The sequence below is a fragment of the Callorhinus ursinus genome, unplaced genomic scaffold (assembly GCF_003265705.2).
Source record: "Callorhinus ursinus isolate GAN/ISIS: 27379988/994484 unplaced genomic scaffold, GSC_fseal_2.0 scaffold6, whole genome shotgun sequence".
Taxonomy (NCBI): Eukaryota; Metazoa; Chordata; class Mammalia; order Carnivora; family Otariidae; genus Callorhinus; species Callorhinus ursinus.
In genome coordinates, this window is record NW_027397068.1 from 25438964 (window position 1) to 25460298 (window position 21335).

The following is a 21335-nucleotide window of genomic DNA, read 5'->3' on the forward strand; positions in this document are numbered from 1 at the left end:
TATGAACGACAGTTTGAGGAATGGTATATCCTCCTCTTAAACATCTGGGGTAGCAGGGGTCAGGGGCCAAAACTGTTTTAAGTGTGACTATTTCTAAGAAGCGGTCTATGGGAGGGAAAAACAGCTTTGGGAAATGCTGAAATTTCTGATTTGAAGATAAGTTTGGATAAATATATCTGGATAGTTCACTCATGTGAGTTTTATACACTAGCTACTCCGACGTCCAGGGATACTTCGTAACCAAATTGATAGGCCCATAATCTGAAGCTTCTGGTCCACTGTTTTTTCAGTGTAAGTATCCAAATCAAAAGAGTCCGATTATCCGCTGACTGAGTGGTTAATACAGAAACTAGTGAGCGCCTCTGCTAGCTTCATGACCAGACACAAGGGAGCCGAACGGATGCACACCCTTCTTCTCAGCACTAACATTCTAGGACTTCACTGTTTGGAAACTAACTTGTGTGGAAAGGTGAACTGCTTGTTCCAGTAGAAAAGTGACACGATCCGGAGTGAGTGCCCCTCAGCACAAAGGAACCAGAAATAAAGCCTCCCATTCTTAAATAAGATTTATTATTGTTGCAAAGAAGTCTTTTTCATGAGAACAGTTCTCACATTTAAAGCTATATCAGTTATGGTTATAGAAGCAGATTTCATTGAGTGCTCTAGAAGAAGTATGCCCGACTACGACTCTGAATTCAGCAATCTAATATTCACAATGTGTTGGCTGCCACTTAGCTATTGATCCAAACATGCCTTTTTAATTTTTTTTTTTTTTTAAAACATGTGCCTGCACAGGGTGGAAAAAGAAACGCCAAGGGCTTGCTAAAAAGGAGAAGCCTAAAAAAGATAAAATTCCCACAGCAGTTTGTTCAACTGCAGTCTCTGAGCGCAGGAATAGTGTCCGTGGAGGGGGGGGAGCATTATGCCCAGTGGTTTCTCCGTGTGAACGGTGGGAAAGCCCTTGAGGTTTTCTGCGGCTGTCAGGAGGGAGAGGGAGAGTCCGTTTACTGGATCCAGTCGATGTTCAGGCACCGCGCTATGAACGCAAACATATCTGAGACCTCTTCTATCACTTTGGCCGTGGGCTTTCCAGCCCCGTGGCCGGCCTTGGTGTCCACGTGGATAAGCAGGGGGTTGCTCTGCTTCCGGCTCCGGCCCACGACATACTGAAGGGTGGCGATGAACTTCAGGGAGTGGAGTGGGACCACGCGGTCATCGTGGTCAGCGGTGAGGAGAAGCATGGACGGATACTGGATGTCGTCTGCCTCCGGGAGCTTCACGTTGTGCAACGGAGAGTATCTAAAAGGCAAAGGCAGGGTGGTTTGTCCACGAGGCTGCTCAAGGAGCACTGGCGGGCACAGTAACCCATGTAGTTTACCAGCCTAACTTCACTAGCAATGACTGCGGCTGACTAGTCCCCAGGTGACCACCGCAGTCTCTGTGTGCATCGCCGTGGAGGTCAAAAGTGGCCAGGGCTACTGCAGACTGGGGAGCTGTGTCACTTCTGTGGCTCCCACTTTGGAAGACTGGGTAAAGAAGAAACTCCTAGGGCTGGTGAGATGATCCTAACTATGTGTGCACACTTACGGTCTTGAATGGTTCTGTATTCTTTAGACTGACTTTCTCATTACTACAAAGTGGACTGACTTTAAGCCACTGATTTTGAGTATAATAGGAGCCAGCCTTTCTTTTGTTGAAAAACTTGAAATTCAAAGTGTATGGCAGCTTTTTGCCCCTTTACCATCTATAAAACGTTTACTGAAGGCTCAGCGTGGCAGTCTTGGGAAGAACCTGGGTCCTGTCTGGGCCTCCTGCTGGCTCTCACGGTCCGGCAGAAAGAAATGGCCTTCGGCTGATGGGAACAAAGTTAGTGGAGGAGCAGAGGAAGCGCCTTCTGAAGTACAACTTTTCAGGTAAGGGAACAAGAGGGTTTTAAGAATAAAAGTATAGTCGAATTAAACAGTAACTGATAGTAGTTAAGTGAGTGAAATCTCTGGATTTTTTTTTCTTTACATTTTACTCAATATGGACGTCCTGTTTCTCAGTGTTCGCTATTACTGAATATAATCGGCTATTTTAGGAGACTTTTATTTTGGAGGGTAAATAGTCAAAAAGAGTAAAATTTCTGCTCAGTTAACCAAGTCAAGACTGAAAAGTTCTGGAGTTTAGCCTCCCAACAGACAAGGTGGGGGTGGCAATGGATCGGTTTTCTGATCTTATTTCAGTGTGTTGTTCTTGGATCAACCTCCAGATAAAGGTTAGTTCTTGGGGAAAAAAAACTGAGAAGTTCTGTAGAAAATTTATCCAACTATTCCCAAACGTGGAAGTCCAGCTCCTTCATTGGGGGGGGGGGGGGGGCACGCTGCCAGGTTTGAGCAGCTCTTGGTAAGGCCCTCTCTGGCTCGAGTGTGTAGGGCTGAGCTCTCTGCTGCTCTGGGAGCAGCAGGTATGAGGAGAATACAGCCCTGTGAGAGCTAGGTTGGAAAAGTAAAGATATTTACTTTTCTTTTTTTTCCCAAATTAATTTTAGAAGTATTAGGTTCCATTGAATATTTTGTTGCCTTCGATACACAATTCGGTCAGTATTTTTGAGTTTAGATGGGACTAAACTAAGTGTGTATTTTCTTTACATTAACTTGAACTATAGCTTCCATCTTTAGCTTTTACTGGGATTTGTCAACGAGGTTATTGCAATGATAAAACTTTGGTCATTTTAGCTGAGGAGCTAAAACCATAAAAAGCACATAAAATGAAACAAAAAGCTTGACTGGAGAAATTATTGTATTGAAATGTGGAGTCGACTGAGAAGACTGGGACAGGGGACACAGGCAGTCCCCAAGTGCTGATGTTGGTCCCCAACCCCCTACACGTGGGAAGCGAAGACGGTGAAGAGCCAGAAAAGAATGTAGCTTGTGGTCTTGAGAGTCTAAATGTCTGTCATTTTCTCATTGGTCTTGCCAAAGCGGTTGAAGGATAGGAATGCAGTTGTACAATATTTTGATAATGTGATTTGCAGTTTCAAACATATATGGTTATACTGAGAACAAAACAAGTTTAATGTACCTGCATATATCCCTCTTTATTTCCTTCTTAAAATCCCATACATAGATGTAAAGTATAATGACACCTTTTTCTATTAGTTTTTGATTGCTATGGTAACAACCTACCACAAGTTTGGTAGCTTTTAAAACAACACAGATTTCTTATCTCACAGTTCTGTCAGCCCGAAGTCTGGGTTGGCTCAACTGGGTTCTCTGCTCTGGGTCTCAGGGCTGAAATCAAGGTGTTGGCTGGCTGGGCTCTTATCGGGAAATTCTGGGAAAAAAGTCTATTTCCAGACTCATTCAGGCTGTTGGCAGAACTCAGTTCCTGTGTGATTATAGGGCTGAGGTCTCCCTTTTTTTGATGACCATTGGCTGGAGGCTGGTCTCAGGTTCTAGAGGCCCCTTCCTCCATCTTCAAAGCCAGCAACGGGCAGATCCAGGCCTTCTCAGGCTTCTAATCTGACCTCCCCTTCTGCCGCATTCCCGGCTTCCAGCCTGAGAAAGTGCTCAGCCTTTTAAGGCTTTGTCATTAGACTGGGTCCACTTCAGTAATCTAGGATTATTTCCTTATTTTAAGGTCCGCTGATGAGTAACCTGAATTTAATCTGCAAAGTCCCTTCACAGCGGCACTCTGATTAGTGTCTGATTTGAAGAGACCAGGGGACGGGAATTTGGGGGTGGGAGGGTGACTTCAGAATTCTGCCTGCCACATCTCTGTCGTTTGTTGTTTTTGTAAAGACCAGATCAAAACAAGGAAGACAAAGAGGAATTCCCATCACTTCCACTCCTTTTGCAGTAAATGATATGCAAATAGGAGACACTGAAGGGGACAAAGAGTCAAACACTTGTCCTTTTGACTGCGTTCAGTATTATATAAAATTGTTAGCAACATGTACCATATGTATCAAAAGGAACTCAGACTTACTTGATAAGCCATTCAAAGTGTTGTTTGCTGTCTGAGCACCCGTAATCGGTGGTCCAGGCATGGCCGATGGTGTATTTATGGAACTTCAGCATGTCCATTACTCCCACTTGGGCAATAACACAACCAAAGAGGTCAGGGCGCTGATTTGCACAAGCAGCTGAAAACCAAGACAGAAAGAATGGAAAAGGAGGGTGGTTTGTCTTTAAACATCTAAATAAAGAAGGACAAATCAGCACTTTAAATACATATTTTCCTAGAGCACAGGAAGAAACCATCATAAACCACCTGCCTAATGGCCACAAGCTTTTCTCCCTGCTTCCAGTGTATCTGAGGGGTAGGAGGTTCATGCCCTAAAGTCAATCTCAATGGGGGAGTTATTCAGAAAAACTCAAGGATTTTCGAGAAAACTTGTGTCTCCTGCTCCCATTCCTATTTTTTTTTTCACAAGGAAAACTTGTTCAGAATCTCAAAAGTAACCTGTGATATTGTGACATGATAAGAAATATATAGTTATTGTCCCCAGTTCCTGGCACAGAACTCCTAAATCCCTTGGAATTTCCTGAGTGACACAGGTGAGAAGCATGTCTTTTAGAACTCATAATTGGCCCCTTTCAACCATACCTGAGTTTATGCTAAAGAAGTGACACTTGGTGGGCTCCTAGGGGGCTATAGGATGGGGGCTGTTGCCAGAGGAGCCAACCCTGTGGTTAAAGGGGTGGGACTCTCAGCCCCGCCCCTGACCTTGGGGGAGGGGAGAGGGGCTGAAAATTAAGTTAATAATGGCTAATGATTTCCTTTGTCATGCCTGCCTAATAGAACCTCCATAAAAACCCCTAAGCAGTGGAGTTCAAAGAGCTTCCAGGTTGGTGAACACTGAAGTGCTGGGAAGGGTGGCCTTCCCAGAGAGGACATGCCCATTCTGCAAGCCCCCCTCGACCACACACCCTACTCTCCTCGGGTCTAGGAGCTGTTCTCACAAATTACCAAAGCTGAGCAGGCGGACCATGGGAACCCGACAGACAGCAAACAATACTTCGAATGGCTTATCAAGTAAGTCTGAACCTGAATGGGAAGCCAGTCAGTCATAAGTATGAGGGGCCCGGGCCTTGGAACTGGTGTCTGAAGTGGCGGCAGTCTTGGGAGACTGAGCCTGTACCACATGGGGTCTGTGCTCACTCTGGGCACTATCCGAACTGAAGTGTAGGACAGCCAGCGGGTGTAGGAGAGTTGGTTGGGGTGGAGGAAGAAACCCCATACACTTGGTGTTGGAAGTGTCGTGAGTAGAAACTGTTCATACAGCCCAAGGCAGGCCTGAAAGCCAGCACAGGCTCTAACCAATACTGGCACACGTTCTTGTCCTGTTTTAAAAATACTTGCCTTCGTACACTGAAGTTACATAAATGTACTTTCTTTGTTTTGATGACTCAACAATATTTATTGAATATCCCGCCATGTGCCTGGCACTGGAGTCAGATCAGTGAATGTTCTAGTGGGAAAGTTAGTTAAGTGAATGAGTGATTACAGAGTGGGAAACACCACTGTGGGGGAGCCCAACCCAGCGTAAGGAATTAGGCTGTGGGAGGAAGTCACATCAAAGCTGGCATGACAAACAAACAGTGAGTCAAGGGAATCTGGACTTCTCCAGCCTCTGGCAAAAAACCTAGTTCTGATTTTGGTGCTTAGTCCTAATACCAGATCCTGAGTCCTACCCTGGGAGAACTTGATGCTCTCAGTCAGATATGAGAGGGACAGGAATCTGTCCTTTTAAGTTAGCCTTCAACACCCTGAGAAGGGAAATCCATTTCTGCAAGTTCCTCAAGGAACCAGGTTTGCCAACAGATGTAAACCAATAAACTGAAAATATAAAGGAATTACTGAATGAAACAGTGAATTACTGAACAACTCTCCCACCACTGGAATCATATGGTATTTTCAATATCCTTTCCCATTAAATCTTAGATTTATTTGCCCTTCGTGCTTCTCTTTTACAGTTTGCATATGATCCACATGCAAATTCAGAACAAACCCAGAATCTTCTAGCAGCTTCCATCACACACTCCAGGGCCAAGCCACCACGTCTCACGGGGACAGAGGCCTCCTACCTGGCAGCCCACTTTTCTGCTCTTGCCTCCCCTAACACCATAACATGATCAGTGCAGGATCGATCCCATTAAAAAATAAGTCAAATTATGACACTCCCCCAAAGGCTTCTCATTTCCCAGAGTAAACTAGGTCTCCTAGCCTGGCTCTGAGGTCCTTCCTGGTTTCGCCTCCTGACACTCTCCCTCGCTCACTGTGCCCAGCAACAGCCATGGGCCTCTACTCTGTTGCTAGAACACTCTGAGCCCTTGCTGGCCTCAGGGCCTTTGGTGTGTGTTGTCTGCCTCCTCCGACTAGAACGACTATGCACACTCTCATTTGTCATGCTCGGCCCCAGCATCACCACTTTCCAGCTGTGTGACACCAGGCAAGCTGCTCAACCTCTCCGTGCCCCTGGGTCCTCGGTAAAATGGGAATGCTACCAGTTCCTGTCCCTCAGGCTCCATGCATGACAAATGAGAGTGTGCATGCGAAGGGCTCAGCGCCCAGCACATAAGGTGCTCAACAAGTGTGAATTAATACCATAAACGATTTCCTGACTATTCTGCTGTGCATCGGTCTATGTGCTACCTCATTTTCTTTCACTACTCCTCTCTCTCTGCACCCACAGCATAGATATTCAACAAATGTTTAGTGGTGATCACATCTTACAAGTAACACAATCACAGGGGTTATCAGGCTCAGTCCTGTGCTGGCTGAATCCTAGAAAGGGTCTAGTGGATCTAGTTTGTAGGGCGGGGTCCTACCCAGTGTGCAGCCCAGAAGAGCTCAGGGCATGCAGGGGAGAAGCTTCTCAGGCTATCGTGAATCAAGCCTGTGTACAGTGGGTTCAGCTGGGTCTTTATGTGTCTTTTATCAGATGCCCTGATACAAATGGGTTTTGCTTTCTTTGCTCCCATCCATGAGCCAAAGTAAGTCAAGAGCTGTCTCCGGACAGTGTATCTGAAAACCCCAAGAGTGTTAACTAGTAAGTACAATAGACTCCAGTTCTCACCCACTAAGAGGCCTCCGTTTGAACCTCCATTAATAGTCAGCCTTTTGGGAGATGTGTAACCTTCCTTGATAAGATACTCTGCCGCATGCTGAAAGTCATCAAAGCAGTTTTGTTTGTTTGCCAAGATACCACCTGCAATGTACCAAAGTAAAAGATGGTTAAGAAACAAAACATTAAAATACACACACACACACACGTTTAACCTAAAGGGAATTCAAACGACAGGGCAGAGTTTCAGCTATGGATCACTTACACACAGTGGGCGAACACCACATTTAGAAAAATGCCTCAACTGAAATTTTGTTACGCATTATGGGAATCCATCAACACCACAATCACTAATCCACAGGGGGGATGTGTGTTTTCCTAAATACAACGGCAGGGCCCCACAGGGAAGAGACTGTCCGTTGGGTCAGAGAGCCATGGGGACAAAAGTACAACAGGTAACCAAAAGGAACCCAGGTATTAGAGAGGCTGAACTTAACTTTGAGCTGTGCTCAAGCCTTTCTGCACCCTGAGTAGCGAGCAACGACCCCCTCTCGGGGATGGGACGGCCGTGTGCCCACAGGGGCACTTCTCCACCCTCCTTTTGGCCGGAGCTGGGAAAGGTAATGCTGAGAAATAAGCTCTTTGGTTCCGCCCTTCTTTAGGGAATGTAAGCAGGGGTGAGGCGGGGAGGTGGTGGTGTAGAGAGCAGCCTGTTACAGTTGCTCAATTCTTGAATGAAGATCTCAGACTTCTCCCCAGAGAAGTCATCCAGTGTGTAAAACCACACAAAGAAATTATGTAAAGAGAGGAACATTTGTAAGGTCTTGGAATATCTGAAAGTAAAGGCCAAAAGTCAAAGATGGGCCCTCAACGGAAGAGATGTCTGAAGTAATTGCCTATGAGACAAACCAAAAGCAGACAGGTCTAATTAGATATTTGAGATTAACCACTTCTGCAGAAATTCAATTAAAGATGAAGCTGTGCTACTGAAGCAATTTTTTCATATCAAGACAAATGTTAAAATCTTAATAAGAAATTATCGGTGAATTAGAATAGCTAGAATTACTTAGTTTCCAGGAATAATATCATTTTGGGTATAGGACTGTATTTTTTAAAGAGCATTAAATTTTAAACTCAATAAACGGAATTTAGATCTATCAATGTTCAGTATACTAGGGTCTAACTGAAAAAATCCGTTTCTGGCCCCTTGACTGCCTAAATTTGGAGAAAGTTTACAAATCAGTCTAAATACAGACAGTCTCCCCCCTCCCCCAGGGCTTTTGGACAATTAAGTTGGTTCATTAATACAGAGATGAGAGAGTACTGGTGCCTATCACAGCACGGTGCGCAGCTGATGACCACGGGGTTTATGGAGAAGAATCTGGGTTCTCCAGGAGCAGGCCACAGGACCAAGAGTCCATGCAGGGGTGTGTGTATGTATGCCACCAACGGTTTAACTAGTCAATGACGTGTGTCGGGGGTCCAGACTTGGCACATGGATTAGGAACATAAATATGGATGTAGAGATTTTCTTATTCTTCTTTGATCAATCATCTCTTAATATCACAGTATGATTTTAGTGTAATTAAACTCTAATATCAGGTCAGGGTCAAAATTATGCAATGACAATTTTGAGGATGACACTTGGGAGCAGTTGCCCTAATGATGGCGGGCAGGCCAGGAGCCCGTGTGTTAATGAGAAATACTCACTCTTGCTAAGATGCTCAAATAGTATGTTGTCTGATGTCAGCCTCTGGGGTGCTTGCTGGATGTTCAGGGGGTCAGGCCTGGCCTTTCCTACATCTTGTCATCTAACAGGTACTCATGAAAAATCTCTTTACAGATCTACCCTCATCTTTGCAGACTGGATTTGGTGCAGAAAACCACAGCCTCTGGCCTCAGGTTCAGACAAGTGGATGTATGCAGGTCTGCTGCTCCTACTGTGGGAGAAGACCCCCTTTTGCCTGATGCTGCTGACCAACACCAAGGCCTGGTGGCTTCCTTTGTTCTAGTAGGCCTTCTTGTAAATGACGGCTGATGATGGGAGTGGGGAGAAGCCTGAGGCTGGTGGGAGTGAACGTGCGTTCCCACATCCTCCTCTGGCTATTGGTTAGTCTAAGAATTCCAGACACACAAAAGTCTGGGGGAAAGGATGTGCTCCATATGGAAAGAAAAGGAAGAGATAAGGCTTTAAAAAAATTTCGACAGCCTGGGGAATGAAGCTTAGTATTGAAGCAATATCCTCAACGAAGTAGAATACATGCTTCAGGAGCCCGGAGAACAGAGACTGCATCATTAAAACCAGAAAAGAAAAACGAGTGAGCTCCTGAGTCTAAAACCTGCTCACGACAGAGTCACAGCCGTAATGCTAGGGGGATGCTACTTCTTAGCAACATCGGGAAAATCAAAGAAAACAAGCAAAAGGATGCTCCCTCTGGGAACAGGAAAGCTCTTTTGAGATGGCTCTTTTTAAGAGAAAATGACCTGGTTGGAGATAGCCATATAATGCTAACCAAAGAGCCTGGTCTTGACTCAAAAGAGAGCCAATAAATGCCAAAAAGTGCCCCGCAGACCCTCTTCTGACAGTGATAAAAATGTACCCTGTGCATTGCTAAAAAACCCAACTCTGATTATGCTTTATAGGGAATGCTTCTGAAAAGTGTGTGCTTCATTAAAATAAACAGATTACAAAGGAAAACAAAATGTGAAAAAACGGAGCTGTTTTTAGAGGGGTGGTGGTGCCTGCAACGTGTTTGAACATCTCCTTATTTTTCACTTGTCTAGCCACAACGCTTATCTGCTCCTAATCCCGTCAGCTCGTTCAAACGCAGCTTTGGCTCTGCCGTGTTTGTGTTTCTGTAGAGGAAATACCTCACCTTTATGCCACGTCTCTCCATACTCGCCCCCTCCTCGGATGTTGGCCACTGCAAGGACACCGCCCATGTGTCTCACAAAGATGAGCCTGGACACACTGAGAAACGGTTCAAATAATTAACCTTCCATCAACCACCTGGTAAGGACCACGCTGTCTCTCTCCAGCCAAAGAAATACATCCCCGAAGATACTCCACAGGTAACATTACTGAAACAGGAGCCCCGTAGTTTTTACTATTTGATTATAAAGGGCAAAATATAAAAGTTCTGATTAATGTTTAACTGCAAAGTTCATATATTTTCATGTGCATTCAGTAGATCTCATTTTTCTATACTGGTCAATATTTTATTATAGGAAGTGGGAATACACAATGCAGGATGCAAACAGAGAAAGAACCCGAAGCTCTCATTTCATGCTGAATCCATCTTTGAAACAATTATGTTGGCAAACTGAGTATCTCCAGCCACGTGACACAGCCCTGGTGTGAATGGCTCTGGGCTGGCAGGAATCCCCGGTGGCGGTCCCTGCTCCACTGTTTCTAGTATCTCTCTTCTCATTGTTCAAGTTGGAATAAAGAAAGAGGTTTCTGAAATTGGGATTTTAAAGAGGCGTTCCAGTTTTATAGACATTTAGATGCTGAACTAGGTAACATAAGGTGTGAAGAGGGTTGAGGAGACCAAGGACACGGTCCAGAAAGGGAGCATGGAGGGCTCAGGGCTGGAGAAAGTTTTCTAGAAATAAGTAGAAGAAACTATAGCACAAAGCCCTTAAGTCCTTTAGGAAATCTGGATTTTGTTTTCTCTTCTTCTTTCTACTCTGACCCTAACGGTGCTAAATGACATCCATTATTTCTAATAGCTAAAATTAATTCTGTCTTGAGAAGCGTGTATGAAAATTTTATCATTCTCCCTTTTAGCAGCTGGGTAAAACGCAGGCTTCTGTAACCTGGGGCTCTAGATGGCCTGAGTGCTAATTTCTTGGGTCTTGAGGACTCAGAGAAAAGGGGAGTTGGGGGAGGTGATCATACCACACAACTGGATTGGCCAAACAGATTTTCAATCACTTGGTCTTCTCATCAACATTGTTCATGCATCCCTGATGGTCTCTACAGAAGGTCCCAGCATATCTGCTGGGTTCTGGGATAAAAATGATGCAGGGACCCTTCGTTACTCATCTCTCAAGTCCCAGTGGAGCAGGATTAATAACTACTTGTACAAATGAACAAAGACAAGCAGTTTTAGCTATAGATCTGCTCGAGAATCAGGGTTGTCTCCATGACAGACCATCACTGCAGGGACTAAGGAAAGTGGGGCTCAGGATGCGAGTCTCTTAACTTGTTCACTGAATGAAACACATGCTCATGGGCCCTACCCTCAGGCATCACCATGACTCGAAACTGAAGCTTGAATTTCATCACTTTAAGTGATAAAGAAGGGTGAACAATGACACATTTTATTTTTTTGTTTTAAGGATTAGGTTAATCTAATGAACCAACAGGTACTGGTTTGCATTCTTAGACTAATCATCACAAAGAATAAATATGGCATATGGTTTAATCACACAGACACGGACATACGAATGAGAGAGCACATCTGACTGCCCAGGAAACTGGCAAGAGGTGGGCAGCCCATCTGTGGCTCAGGCCCTGCCCTGAATAATGGTTGGTGCGGAGGAAACGCTGCAGAATGCAGAGTGTCACCGTAAGGTGAATGAAGAACCACCCCTGCTCCACTCTTTTAACTGGTTTCCCTTCAATGTATTCATATGATGATTTTACAAGTTCATCAGCTCCTCACTAACAAAAGGATAAAATCCAACTCTTTTCCCAGATGTCCAAGGCAGTTCACAATTTGGCTATAAGCTACTGCGGGGCAGGGACCATGTTTCGTACCTCATCAAATCCTAAACACTGAACCATCAAAGGCTCAAAACAAAGCAACAGTTTTCTTGTCTTCGTATTTGGGGCAGCCAGTTGAATCTACCCTGAATTTATGTCCTGGGAGTCACCAGTCCATAAATTTCTTCCTGAATAGGATCAGATTTCATATGAGGCTCTATTTAGAAGTTGGCTCATGGCTGGTCTTGCTGGTAGGAGACTCCTTGTTTTTACTAAAAGTGCTCAACGCAAATTCCATTTTATACTGTGAATGGGATATTAAATCCAAGTTTGCAAATAACAGAAGATATTTATTTAAATAACAGCAAATGTGGCAATGCAGATTTTTCCCTCCCTGAACCATACTTATTGGGAAATAATCACATAAACAGTTTAAAATGAAGTAATAGCAGATACAGAAAGTGTACTTATGGCTGAATATTAAGATAGTCTATTTTAAGACTCTGTGCTGCTGAAAAATATAATCAGTAGCTAAAAAATCATTCCCTCTGAAGAGAATACTGAGGGCAGTGGCGGGACAGCAAATGACAAACTGTGCGGGGACAACTACCTTCTGTCCAAACCTCAGCTGACACTCCCCGTCTGTAGCCTTGGCAGCTCCAGCCTCAACGTCTAGCTCTCAAACAATCTACTCACTGAAGACACAAGATTAGCTTGTGCTCCTGAAATTCCTGACCAAAAGGGCATGTACTTAACACACAATCCTGCCCCTCCACAAAAAACAAGCGAGAAATATACAGTTATGTACATTTGAAACAATGAGTTAGTGGACTCGTCTCTGCTTTCTTCCCACTGTAGGGGGAGGATCACATCCACGCTGAAGTTCCTGGAGCGTTCCATGCTTACCTGTAGTTGGGCGTGATGGATATGTTGAAGCCTCCGTAGCCGTATAAGAAAGCAGGATGAGAGCCATCCAATTTTATGCCCTTTTTATGCACAATGAACATTGGAATCTTTGTGCCATCCTTGCTGGGATAGAAAATCTAGAACAAAAGAAAGCAGAATAGATTTAGTATTACTTAGTTAATGCTTGCTTGCTTTTAAATGGGAGAAACGTGCAGGTAGTCAATTCTCTCTTCAAGACGTAGAGCAGCACAATGGATAGCCAGTCCCCCTGATGTATCTGATGTGAAGTATCTTTCAGTTTTAAGGAGACTTTGTGGAGTAGAGAAGTGTCAGAAAGTAGGGAGACCTGAATTTGAATTCTTATTCCACAAGTGTCTAATTAGGTTACCTTGGGTGACCCATTTATCATCCTTTGGCCTCAGTTCTTCATCCCCAAATGGGGCCATTGTGCCCACCACATGCAACACAGAAGAGAACAGGCCGTCAGTTCTTTGCCCCTTGTCACCCTCCCAGGACCAGAAAAGTCAGATCGGCCATCCTACCAAACGATTCAGTCTAGGGAGACTCTTTTCTAGGAAACAAATTTCATATTCAACTTCCTCTTTTTTTTTTTTTTAAAGATTTTATTTATTTATTTGAGAGAGAGAGAGAAACAGCATGAGAGGGGAGAAGGTCAGAGGGAGAAGCAGGCTCCCCGCTGAGCCGGGAGCCCGATGCGGGACTTGATCCCGGGACTCCGGGATCATGACCCGAGCCGAAGGCAGTTGCTTAACCAACTGAGCCACCCAGGCAACTTCCTCTCTATTCATTAAGATACGCAGTAACTCTTCATTTTTCTGTGTTCAGCTATTATTAAGTAAATGTTAACAACTACAAAATATGTATTAGGTGAGAGAATAGAAGAACAACAAGGAAAGCCTATTATTCCTATTAAAGACATTTTCTCCAGCATTTTTTTTTTTTTTTAAGTAGGCTCTGCACCCAGCGTGGAGCCCGACGTGGGGCCTGAACTCATGACCCTGAGGTCAAGACCCGAGCTGAGACCAACCGTCAGATGCCCAACTGACTGAGCCACCCAGGCACCTCGTTCTTCAGCATTTTTTAATTAAGGCTCATCACACCTCCTGGAGTCTGGGCAACCTTGGGCAAGTTCGGTCAACATTTCTATATCCATTACTTCTTGGATAAAAGGACTAAAACAATAAGAAAGAGAACACTGGATGCTAATCAAGTGATGAGCCCACCAAAAGCAGATAATGGTTTCTTCCAGACAGAAAATCTATAAATAGTTTTCTCTTTGGGCAAACATGGTGTCTTTACCCCAAATGATACCTGAAAGTGTTCCCACTCAGAAATGTCTTGCTGACCTCCCCTGTTACGCTCAAGGACATAAGCCTTTGCACTTAGTGTGGTTTGGAGCCATATTCTATCCAAAGCTTTTGACGGTAGCAGTTCTACTGTAGAGAGTTGCCACAAAGTCCTTGGCCATCAACGGGGGGTGGGAAGGCGGGGGTGCAGATGTAGCGAAATGCACTACAGGATGAAATAAAGGCCTACAGGGTTGGTAGTTATCGGAAACCTGCCAAAAATAATAGCAAAAAAAGCAATGGTTTCTGACTTTGGGGAGATACTGAGAGAGATGTAAATTTGAGAGTTCAGGAATCATGGAGAGTATATACTCCTCAGGATTCAAAACTATCAGAAGGGACACACACGTTTATTGAAAGTTGTTAGCGGCTGCCAGTTAGCAGCGCCTGACAGAGGGTAACTGTGTGGGTAGTACGCGTAAATGCAGGGTGAGAGGAACAAGTTCCAAGTCACTGGCTGGGGCTAAGGAGTTCAAATACAGGGCCTTCAACTCAGACGGGAGAATCTGGAGCACTCCAACCACAGAAGGAGCAGGGGAACAAATGGTCTCACATGATTCTACCTTAAACGAATCCTCTGTTCAAAAATCGCATTCCCTCCAGCTTTCACCTGTCCTCAAACCCCTGCCCCGGCACCTCATCTCTCTCCGGTCCAGCTCACCCGCCCACAACACCCTCCTCTGCTCCTGCTCTTCGCCCAGCCAGCGGGGCTGAGGCACCTCTAGTCTCCACTCAGCTGGCTCTCCTTCTGTCCCTAAAGGGCTCCAGCTTGGTGCTCTGTGACAATGTGGCTCCTCGGGTCCCACTTTTCTGGCTGCCACCTAGAGATCTCCAGCGCCTGTGGGTCAGTGTGCGAGTCTCCCTCCCCCAGCTGGCTCCAGGACAGAGGAACCTTTTAGAATACCAGCAGAAGCCCCAAGTCCCCTTCACGCCCGTAGATGCAAAAATATATCCAAGCTGAAGTTGGTGTGCTTCAGATGTTAAAATACCACCACTTTGAACACTGTCCAAAAGCGAAAGGGCACTGTGAAGATGATTACAATAAAATCCACTTCAAGAAAACTCCTGAGAAGAAGGCTATTTCAGACTTGAAATGAATATACACACCATGTGAACACCCGTGTATACAGTTTGTCACATCTCTGTACACACACACACACACACACACACACACACACACACACACACACACACACACAGGAGTGCTCTAGGCCGTTTCTATTTATGGCAGGGCAATTGATAATAAACCTTAACCCCACTCTTCAATAAAAGGGCAAACTGAATCCTGAGTCTTTTCGTAACCATGGAAGGAATCCACGTGAACATTTTAGAAACAGTCATTACAAACAGCCCAGCCATTTTCCATCATGCACTGTCTCCTTCTTTGACTTAACTGCAACTGCTTTCCTCTTGAAGCCACTTCCTTCAAAGCTCTTCTTTAAGAGGCTTTGGGGTGTCTTTCCCACTGCTCTGGATTTGTTTGGTTAGGAAGAAAAGCTAGTAAACTCCTTATTTCCATTTGCTTCCCAAACCTGGCCAAAGCAAACAGCTCCCCTTCAGAATCTCACTAGTGGTTCTTGAAACTCACTGGCTGGGCCTAAGCATCTGTGTCGAACACGTTACAAATACAGTTTCCCAGACTCCATTCCCAGAAGTTCCAGTTCAACAGGGTGGAGCGCTCAAAGCTGCAGATGTAGCAAGTCTCCTACCTACTCTGGTGCAGGTGGACCGGGGCTCCAAAACCAGTTACAGTCTGCTTTTATCACTCCCTGTATCCTTGTCAGTTTTATCGACTAAAACCAGGTGTCTTCCCACAATCCTTAATAATTCAATATGGGACTCTATTGTTCTCCCCCTGGTTCTCATGCGATTTTCTTCAGTGACTTTAACAGTGAAGTTGATGACGGGTTCAGCATCCTGTCCTTACAGATGCCTGAATGCCTCACTGTCCAATCTGAGCTTCCACACCACCCTATCCACTTGTTCGTTCGAATGTTTGCTGGGTGTCCATCATGTGCCAGGCGCTGGGTAATCCCTTCCCTCGCGGGACTTAGGGTGTACGGAGAAAAGCCAGCAGGCACTACAAACACCCGTGACCTTGGCTCTGTCCTTGCCCTCAGATCCTGAAACTCTCTGCAAGGAATGCTGACGTTCCCCCTGTGATTCCAACTTGCTCTTCCACACTCCTTCCCTTCCTCACTCCTGAGTGCAACATCTTATCACAACATTCAGTCCCTCGTATTCTCTCCGGCTCTGTCAGCCTCACTTGGGCTCAAGACCCTTAGCCAGCTCTCTCGGTGTCACTAATGCCTGAAATCCTCTCATTCTAACCTAAAGCCACTGGATTCCTTCTCCTCCTCCAGGTAGCGGGCACTCAGAAAATGCCAGCTCACTTCACTGCAAATTAGTCATACCTGAACTCACAGGCTCTGAACTTATTCTTTCTGTTGGTTTTCTCCTTTCCCTAAATGAGTTCCTTATGTTTCTCCTTTTCCTTCCTATTTCCTAAATGTCTTCCTTATACTTTTTGTACCGAAATCAATTCCAGAGTAGCTGTTTCCAACACCTGCCATCTTCTTCCATTCCCAACACCACCCATTTGCATCCCCTACTCTTTGTCTTGTGTGCTGTCATTGAGGCCACCTGCTTGGAGTTCGTAAGAAACCTTCTGCCCACTTCACTCACCCTCTACAACCCCAGAGACAGACTCAGCCTTGATTCTAGTCCTTGCCAATCCCGCCACCATCACACTCCCCGCTACCACAACGTAGTCTTTTTGCATTTTCTCCCTTTCCTTGGCATACAAACACACTCAAAGTTCTCCTATCCTATATAACAAAACAAGACACCAACACCTTTTGCAGTGCCCTGCGTGCCCCTCAAGCTAAATTTCCATCTCCCTCTTCCTTCCTAATCACACATCTTCCACGGTAACCTATACCCACAGCTCATGCCTTCCGACCTCATTCACCACTGCTGGTAAAGTGGTGTCTTCACCACCACTTTTTTTTTTGTTTTAAGATTTATTTATAATTTGAGAGAGAAAGAGTGAGCAAGGAGGAGGAAAGGTAGAGGGGGAGAGGGAGAGAAAACTGACTCTCTGCTGAGCACAGAGCCCTACGTGGGCTCCATCCCATGACCCCAAGATCATAACCTGAGCTGGAACCAAGAGTCAGATGCTCAACTGTCCGAGCCCCAGCTTTACCACCACTCTTAAAGGGCGTCAATGAATGTTTTCTTTCTCCTTATCCCTCCAACTTCAGCTCTGTCCCAGTGGTGTGTGCGCTTCCCAAGTTTTTCATAAGTTTATAGAGACACATCTATTCTTACATATTCACACACACACACACAGGTTACTGTCATGTGGTGATTGATGCATGGAGTCAGGCTAATGTTGGCCTACAACACAGACTCTCCTCACACAGCAAGATATCATGGGGTTCCTTCCATGTTAAAATCCCCAAATTCACCTCTTTAAAAAAAAAAAGCACACACAAAAAAATGAAAAACCAAACCAAAAAAAACAAAACAAAAAACAAACTAAACAAAAACAGCTGCCTAGTATTTCATTGTATGAATGTACACAAATGCATTTAATCATTTGCTTACTGATGGATATTCAGACTGTTCTTTTTCTCTTAACAATGATGGAATAAATCCCTTTTAGACACATCTCATATTCATGCTATGATCTCGTAGGATATATATATATATTTTTTTTTTTTTAAAGATTTTATTTATTTATTTGACAGAGAGAGACAGCGAGAGCAGGAACACAAGCAGGGGGAGTGGGAGAGGGAGAAGCGGGCCTCCCGCCGAGCGGGGAGCACGATGTGGGACTCGATCCCAGGACCCTGGGATCATGACCTGAGCCGAAGGCAGACGCTTAACGACTGAGCCACCCAGGCGCTCTCGTAGGATATATATTCTTAAGACATGTGCTTGCCAGATCAAACTCTATGTGCATATAAAAATTCAATGCATTCTGACAAACAGTTCTCTCAAATGGTGTATCAACTTAAGTCCCTAGGGACAGTGATTACCTAAGTGTCCATTTCTTATCAGCAGTGGATGTTACAAAAATGGATTTTAATTTTTGCTAGTCTAACAGGCAAACTTTACCATCTCATTATTGCTTTAAGATTATTTTTAAATTCACAAACATTTTCATCTATTTACTCATCATTTTATGTCTCTTTGTCAGAAAACAAAACGTACCTGTTCTTTTACTGTGTTACTTTTCTGATTAGTTTATAGAAACTCTTCTTACATCAAGGATACTAGCTTTTTTTCTGCCAAGTTTTGTTTGTATCTCCTCCCCATCTATAGCCTGTCTTTTAACTCTCTTTCTGGAATCTTGAATATACACACCACACAGACAGATAGGGGTTTCTCTATCTAAGTTATCTATCTATCTAAGTTATTTCTCTATCTAAGTTATAACAATTTTTGAATTTTTACATTTATATTTATAGTCCAAATGGGAGTTTGTTTTTGCATATGGTCTTTCCCCCAAAGACCAACTATCACGTACCACTCACTGAAGGATTGTTCTTTGCCCCACTGTTCAGAAATGCCACTTCTGAATTGGTTTCTTCCCAGGTCTCATCTGTTCTGATTTCTATCTGGCAACTGCTTCTTTGGCTTCCTGGGTGGAGTAGTTCTTTGGTTCTTTTTTATTTCTCTAATTCTTTTTCAACCTTCCTAATGGACCCATTACTAGCTCTTCTTCCTCCCACCACATGCTACTGTGTTGCAAATTTTATGCTCAGTCTTCCCTTTTTTTTTCCTGCAAATTCCTCCTCTGCCATTCTCAGAGAGCGCTAATAAAAAAAAAAAAAATTACTCTGTGCTAAGGACCTTCAAGTCCACATGTGATCTCCCAGGGTGGGTGGCCCCTCTACCTCTCCATGTCACCATGCCCCGGATATACCTGGGGACGTGCTCCTCCTCGGGGCTCTCTTAGCTTGGCTGATAACAGTGGTCCCTCATTTCTTTCTCTTCTCAGCCACCTGACTGCCAACTCCTATCTTGTGCCAAGGACCCCACGCACACCCAGGCACCCCTGCAGTCCTTCCATTTCCCACAGCCAGACCTCTCCTCTCCCATTTGCGCTGGCAAACCCGCTCAGGATTCCCTACTGCATGAGCCTCAAAACCAGCTGGTCTTCCTGATGCCTCACATTTGCTAAAGTGGTGCTGTGGTAGGAAGAATAGCACCTTAAACTATTATTAGTCACATACAAAAATTATAATGTAATTTATATATATGTATACATATAATACAAAAGCCATTAATGCTTTATGAGTAGACAACTGCCAAGCTTAAATCCACGTGTTATTTTTCCATTATTCAACAGAGTACTGCCACCACAATACCTAGGTTCAAGTTAAAAAGCAAAACAACTTACTTTTCTTCCCCCCTCATACTTGTAACCAAATGAGAGAGTTGGCAATACACACCCATTGTTTTTGAGCGTCCACTGTGGGCACAGCCCTTTAATGGAATGCCAGAGCTTTTATGGGATCCTTAATGGACAGGAAAACAGAGTGCTCACATGGGATCTGACAGGCGGCCACTTGAGCAACAGAGAAAGTCTCTGTGTCATCCAGGGCTAAGGGCTCGTCATGTGAAGCTGACGGGCCCTACCTTCCCCTTCTTCCTGTCAGCAGCAGAGCAAACAGGCTGTGCCATGGAGCAGCTCAACAAGGAGCCTATGACACCAACGTTAGCAACAGGGTCTGTCCTCTGGCACAAACCTTCACCTAACAGACTGCAAGGCCCGCCAAAGAACCTGTGGCCGAGAGTCTTCAGAAGCACCTGTGAGATGTCAGAAGAGCATCTGCTTTAGCGTGTTTCCACATGAAACCTTCGACAAGGGCACCACAAGTAAAAATAAACATCCTGACAGCAATTCAAAGCCACCATTCATTCTAGACATTAGTGAGCCAGCCAAAGGTTGCTCAAACACTGTACGAAGAAAGCTTCCCTCCTTGATTTTATTTTTTTTCCCTTTAAAACTTAAATTCTTCATTTTGGAGACTCTCACAGCAGTGTAACAATGTTACTCTACATCTCCAACCAAGAGCATTCAGCACAACAAGGCAATGAAGGTCTATACCCTCTGGGAAGCCCATGCTGTTTCTCCACAGAGGACTGCGATGGGTCTTTTCTGAGCAGTCCCAAGACTGTGCCACTTGGTACAGAAAAGCTGGTGTCGGTTCTTTCTCAGCCCTGGGGAGCTAAGGTAATCTCAAATTCTGGAGATTTACAATGTTTTAGATACAAGGAGAGACTGTCACTCTGGGACGTCATAAACTGGTCACCCTCTTATTATACAAAGGACAAACCTGAGATCCACGAAGATAAGATACCTGCCAAGGTGACAATGCCAGTTTATGGAAAATTACCACCATGGTCTCCTAAGTCCCTGGTCCAGGGTTTTCTTCCTACTCTTACCACAAAGTAATTCACTCTATGGTATTGCTTCCTTGTAAATATCTTTATTGGGTGTACCTGTGTAAAATTTTGCAAATGTTAGAAAAGCTTTGGCACTGACTTAATAGATTTTTTTTTCCCCTCAAGACAATAATCACCAGTCTCTAAGGAAACCAGGGGAAAAATATTCTGCCAGAGATACTGTGATTTATTTGCTTTTCTGTTTTTGTTGCCCTCTTGAAAAGGAGACTCATTCAAGCATATCAAAAGCCATATTACAGATACAGAGGTTATTATATTTACTTTTTTTAAAGCAAAATAAGCCTGCGTGGAAAGATGACTCTTCTCCAAGCAGTCATCAGTGTTACCATCTTCAAGACAGATTATTAAAATAATAAAAAGCCCAGTAATATCCTACAATGCCATGCTACTAATTGTTCCAATAATATTTTTAAAAGGTGTAACAGACACAATTAACTTCACAAATGAAACAAATGCTTGAGACAGTCGTAAAGAAAGCAACTCCCACTTTCTAAGCAATCACTTAAATTTAAAGCCACTTCCAATTTTGCATATTTAAGGCCATAGTCTAATGAATGATTATTTCTCAGATAAGAGCTCACCGATCCTTGAGTTGAAGGCTTTAAATTAAAAAACTATTGAAGGTAAGAGACATATAAAGCATGTAGTAAAAAATGTCAGGATTGACCATCCCTTACTGCCAAGCATGACTTCCCAGAGGCATCACCAAATATAAAGCAATGCTACTCTACAAGCGTGCTTTGGCACGAGATGACAGTCACTGAATACGTGTCCAGCTCTCCTGACATGTGAATCTGGTTTCCAATAGATGAAATAAAAA

At 44.3% G+C, this 21335-nt stretch overlaps 1 protein-coding gene across 2 annotated transcripts in view; it reads right to left on the minus strand.

Moving 5' to 3' along the window:
- Positions 1 to 553: 553 nt before the first annotated feature.
- PREP (prolyl endopeptidase) overlaps positions 554 to 21335 on the minus strand; it is a 114380-nt gene continuing 93598 nt past the window's right edge. For both annotated transcript variants that reach the window (XM_025863208.2, XM_025863216.2), the window contains 5 exons: positions 12669 to 12805; positions 9928 to 10022; positions 7064 to 7195; positions 3970 to 4126; positions 554 to 1299 (listed from right to left, as the gene is read on the minus strand). In XM_025863208.2, coding sequence (XP_025718993.1) covers positions 1005 to 1299; positions 3970 to 4126; positions 7064 to 7195; positions 9928 to 10022; positions 12669 to 12805 — 816 coding nt within the window. In that variant the 3' untranslated portion in view covers positions 554 to 1004. The remainder of the gene's footprint in view (positions 1300 to 3969; positions 4127 to 7063; positions 7196 to 9927; positions 10023 to 12668; positions 12806 to 21335) is intronic.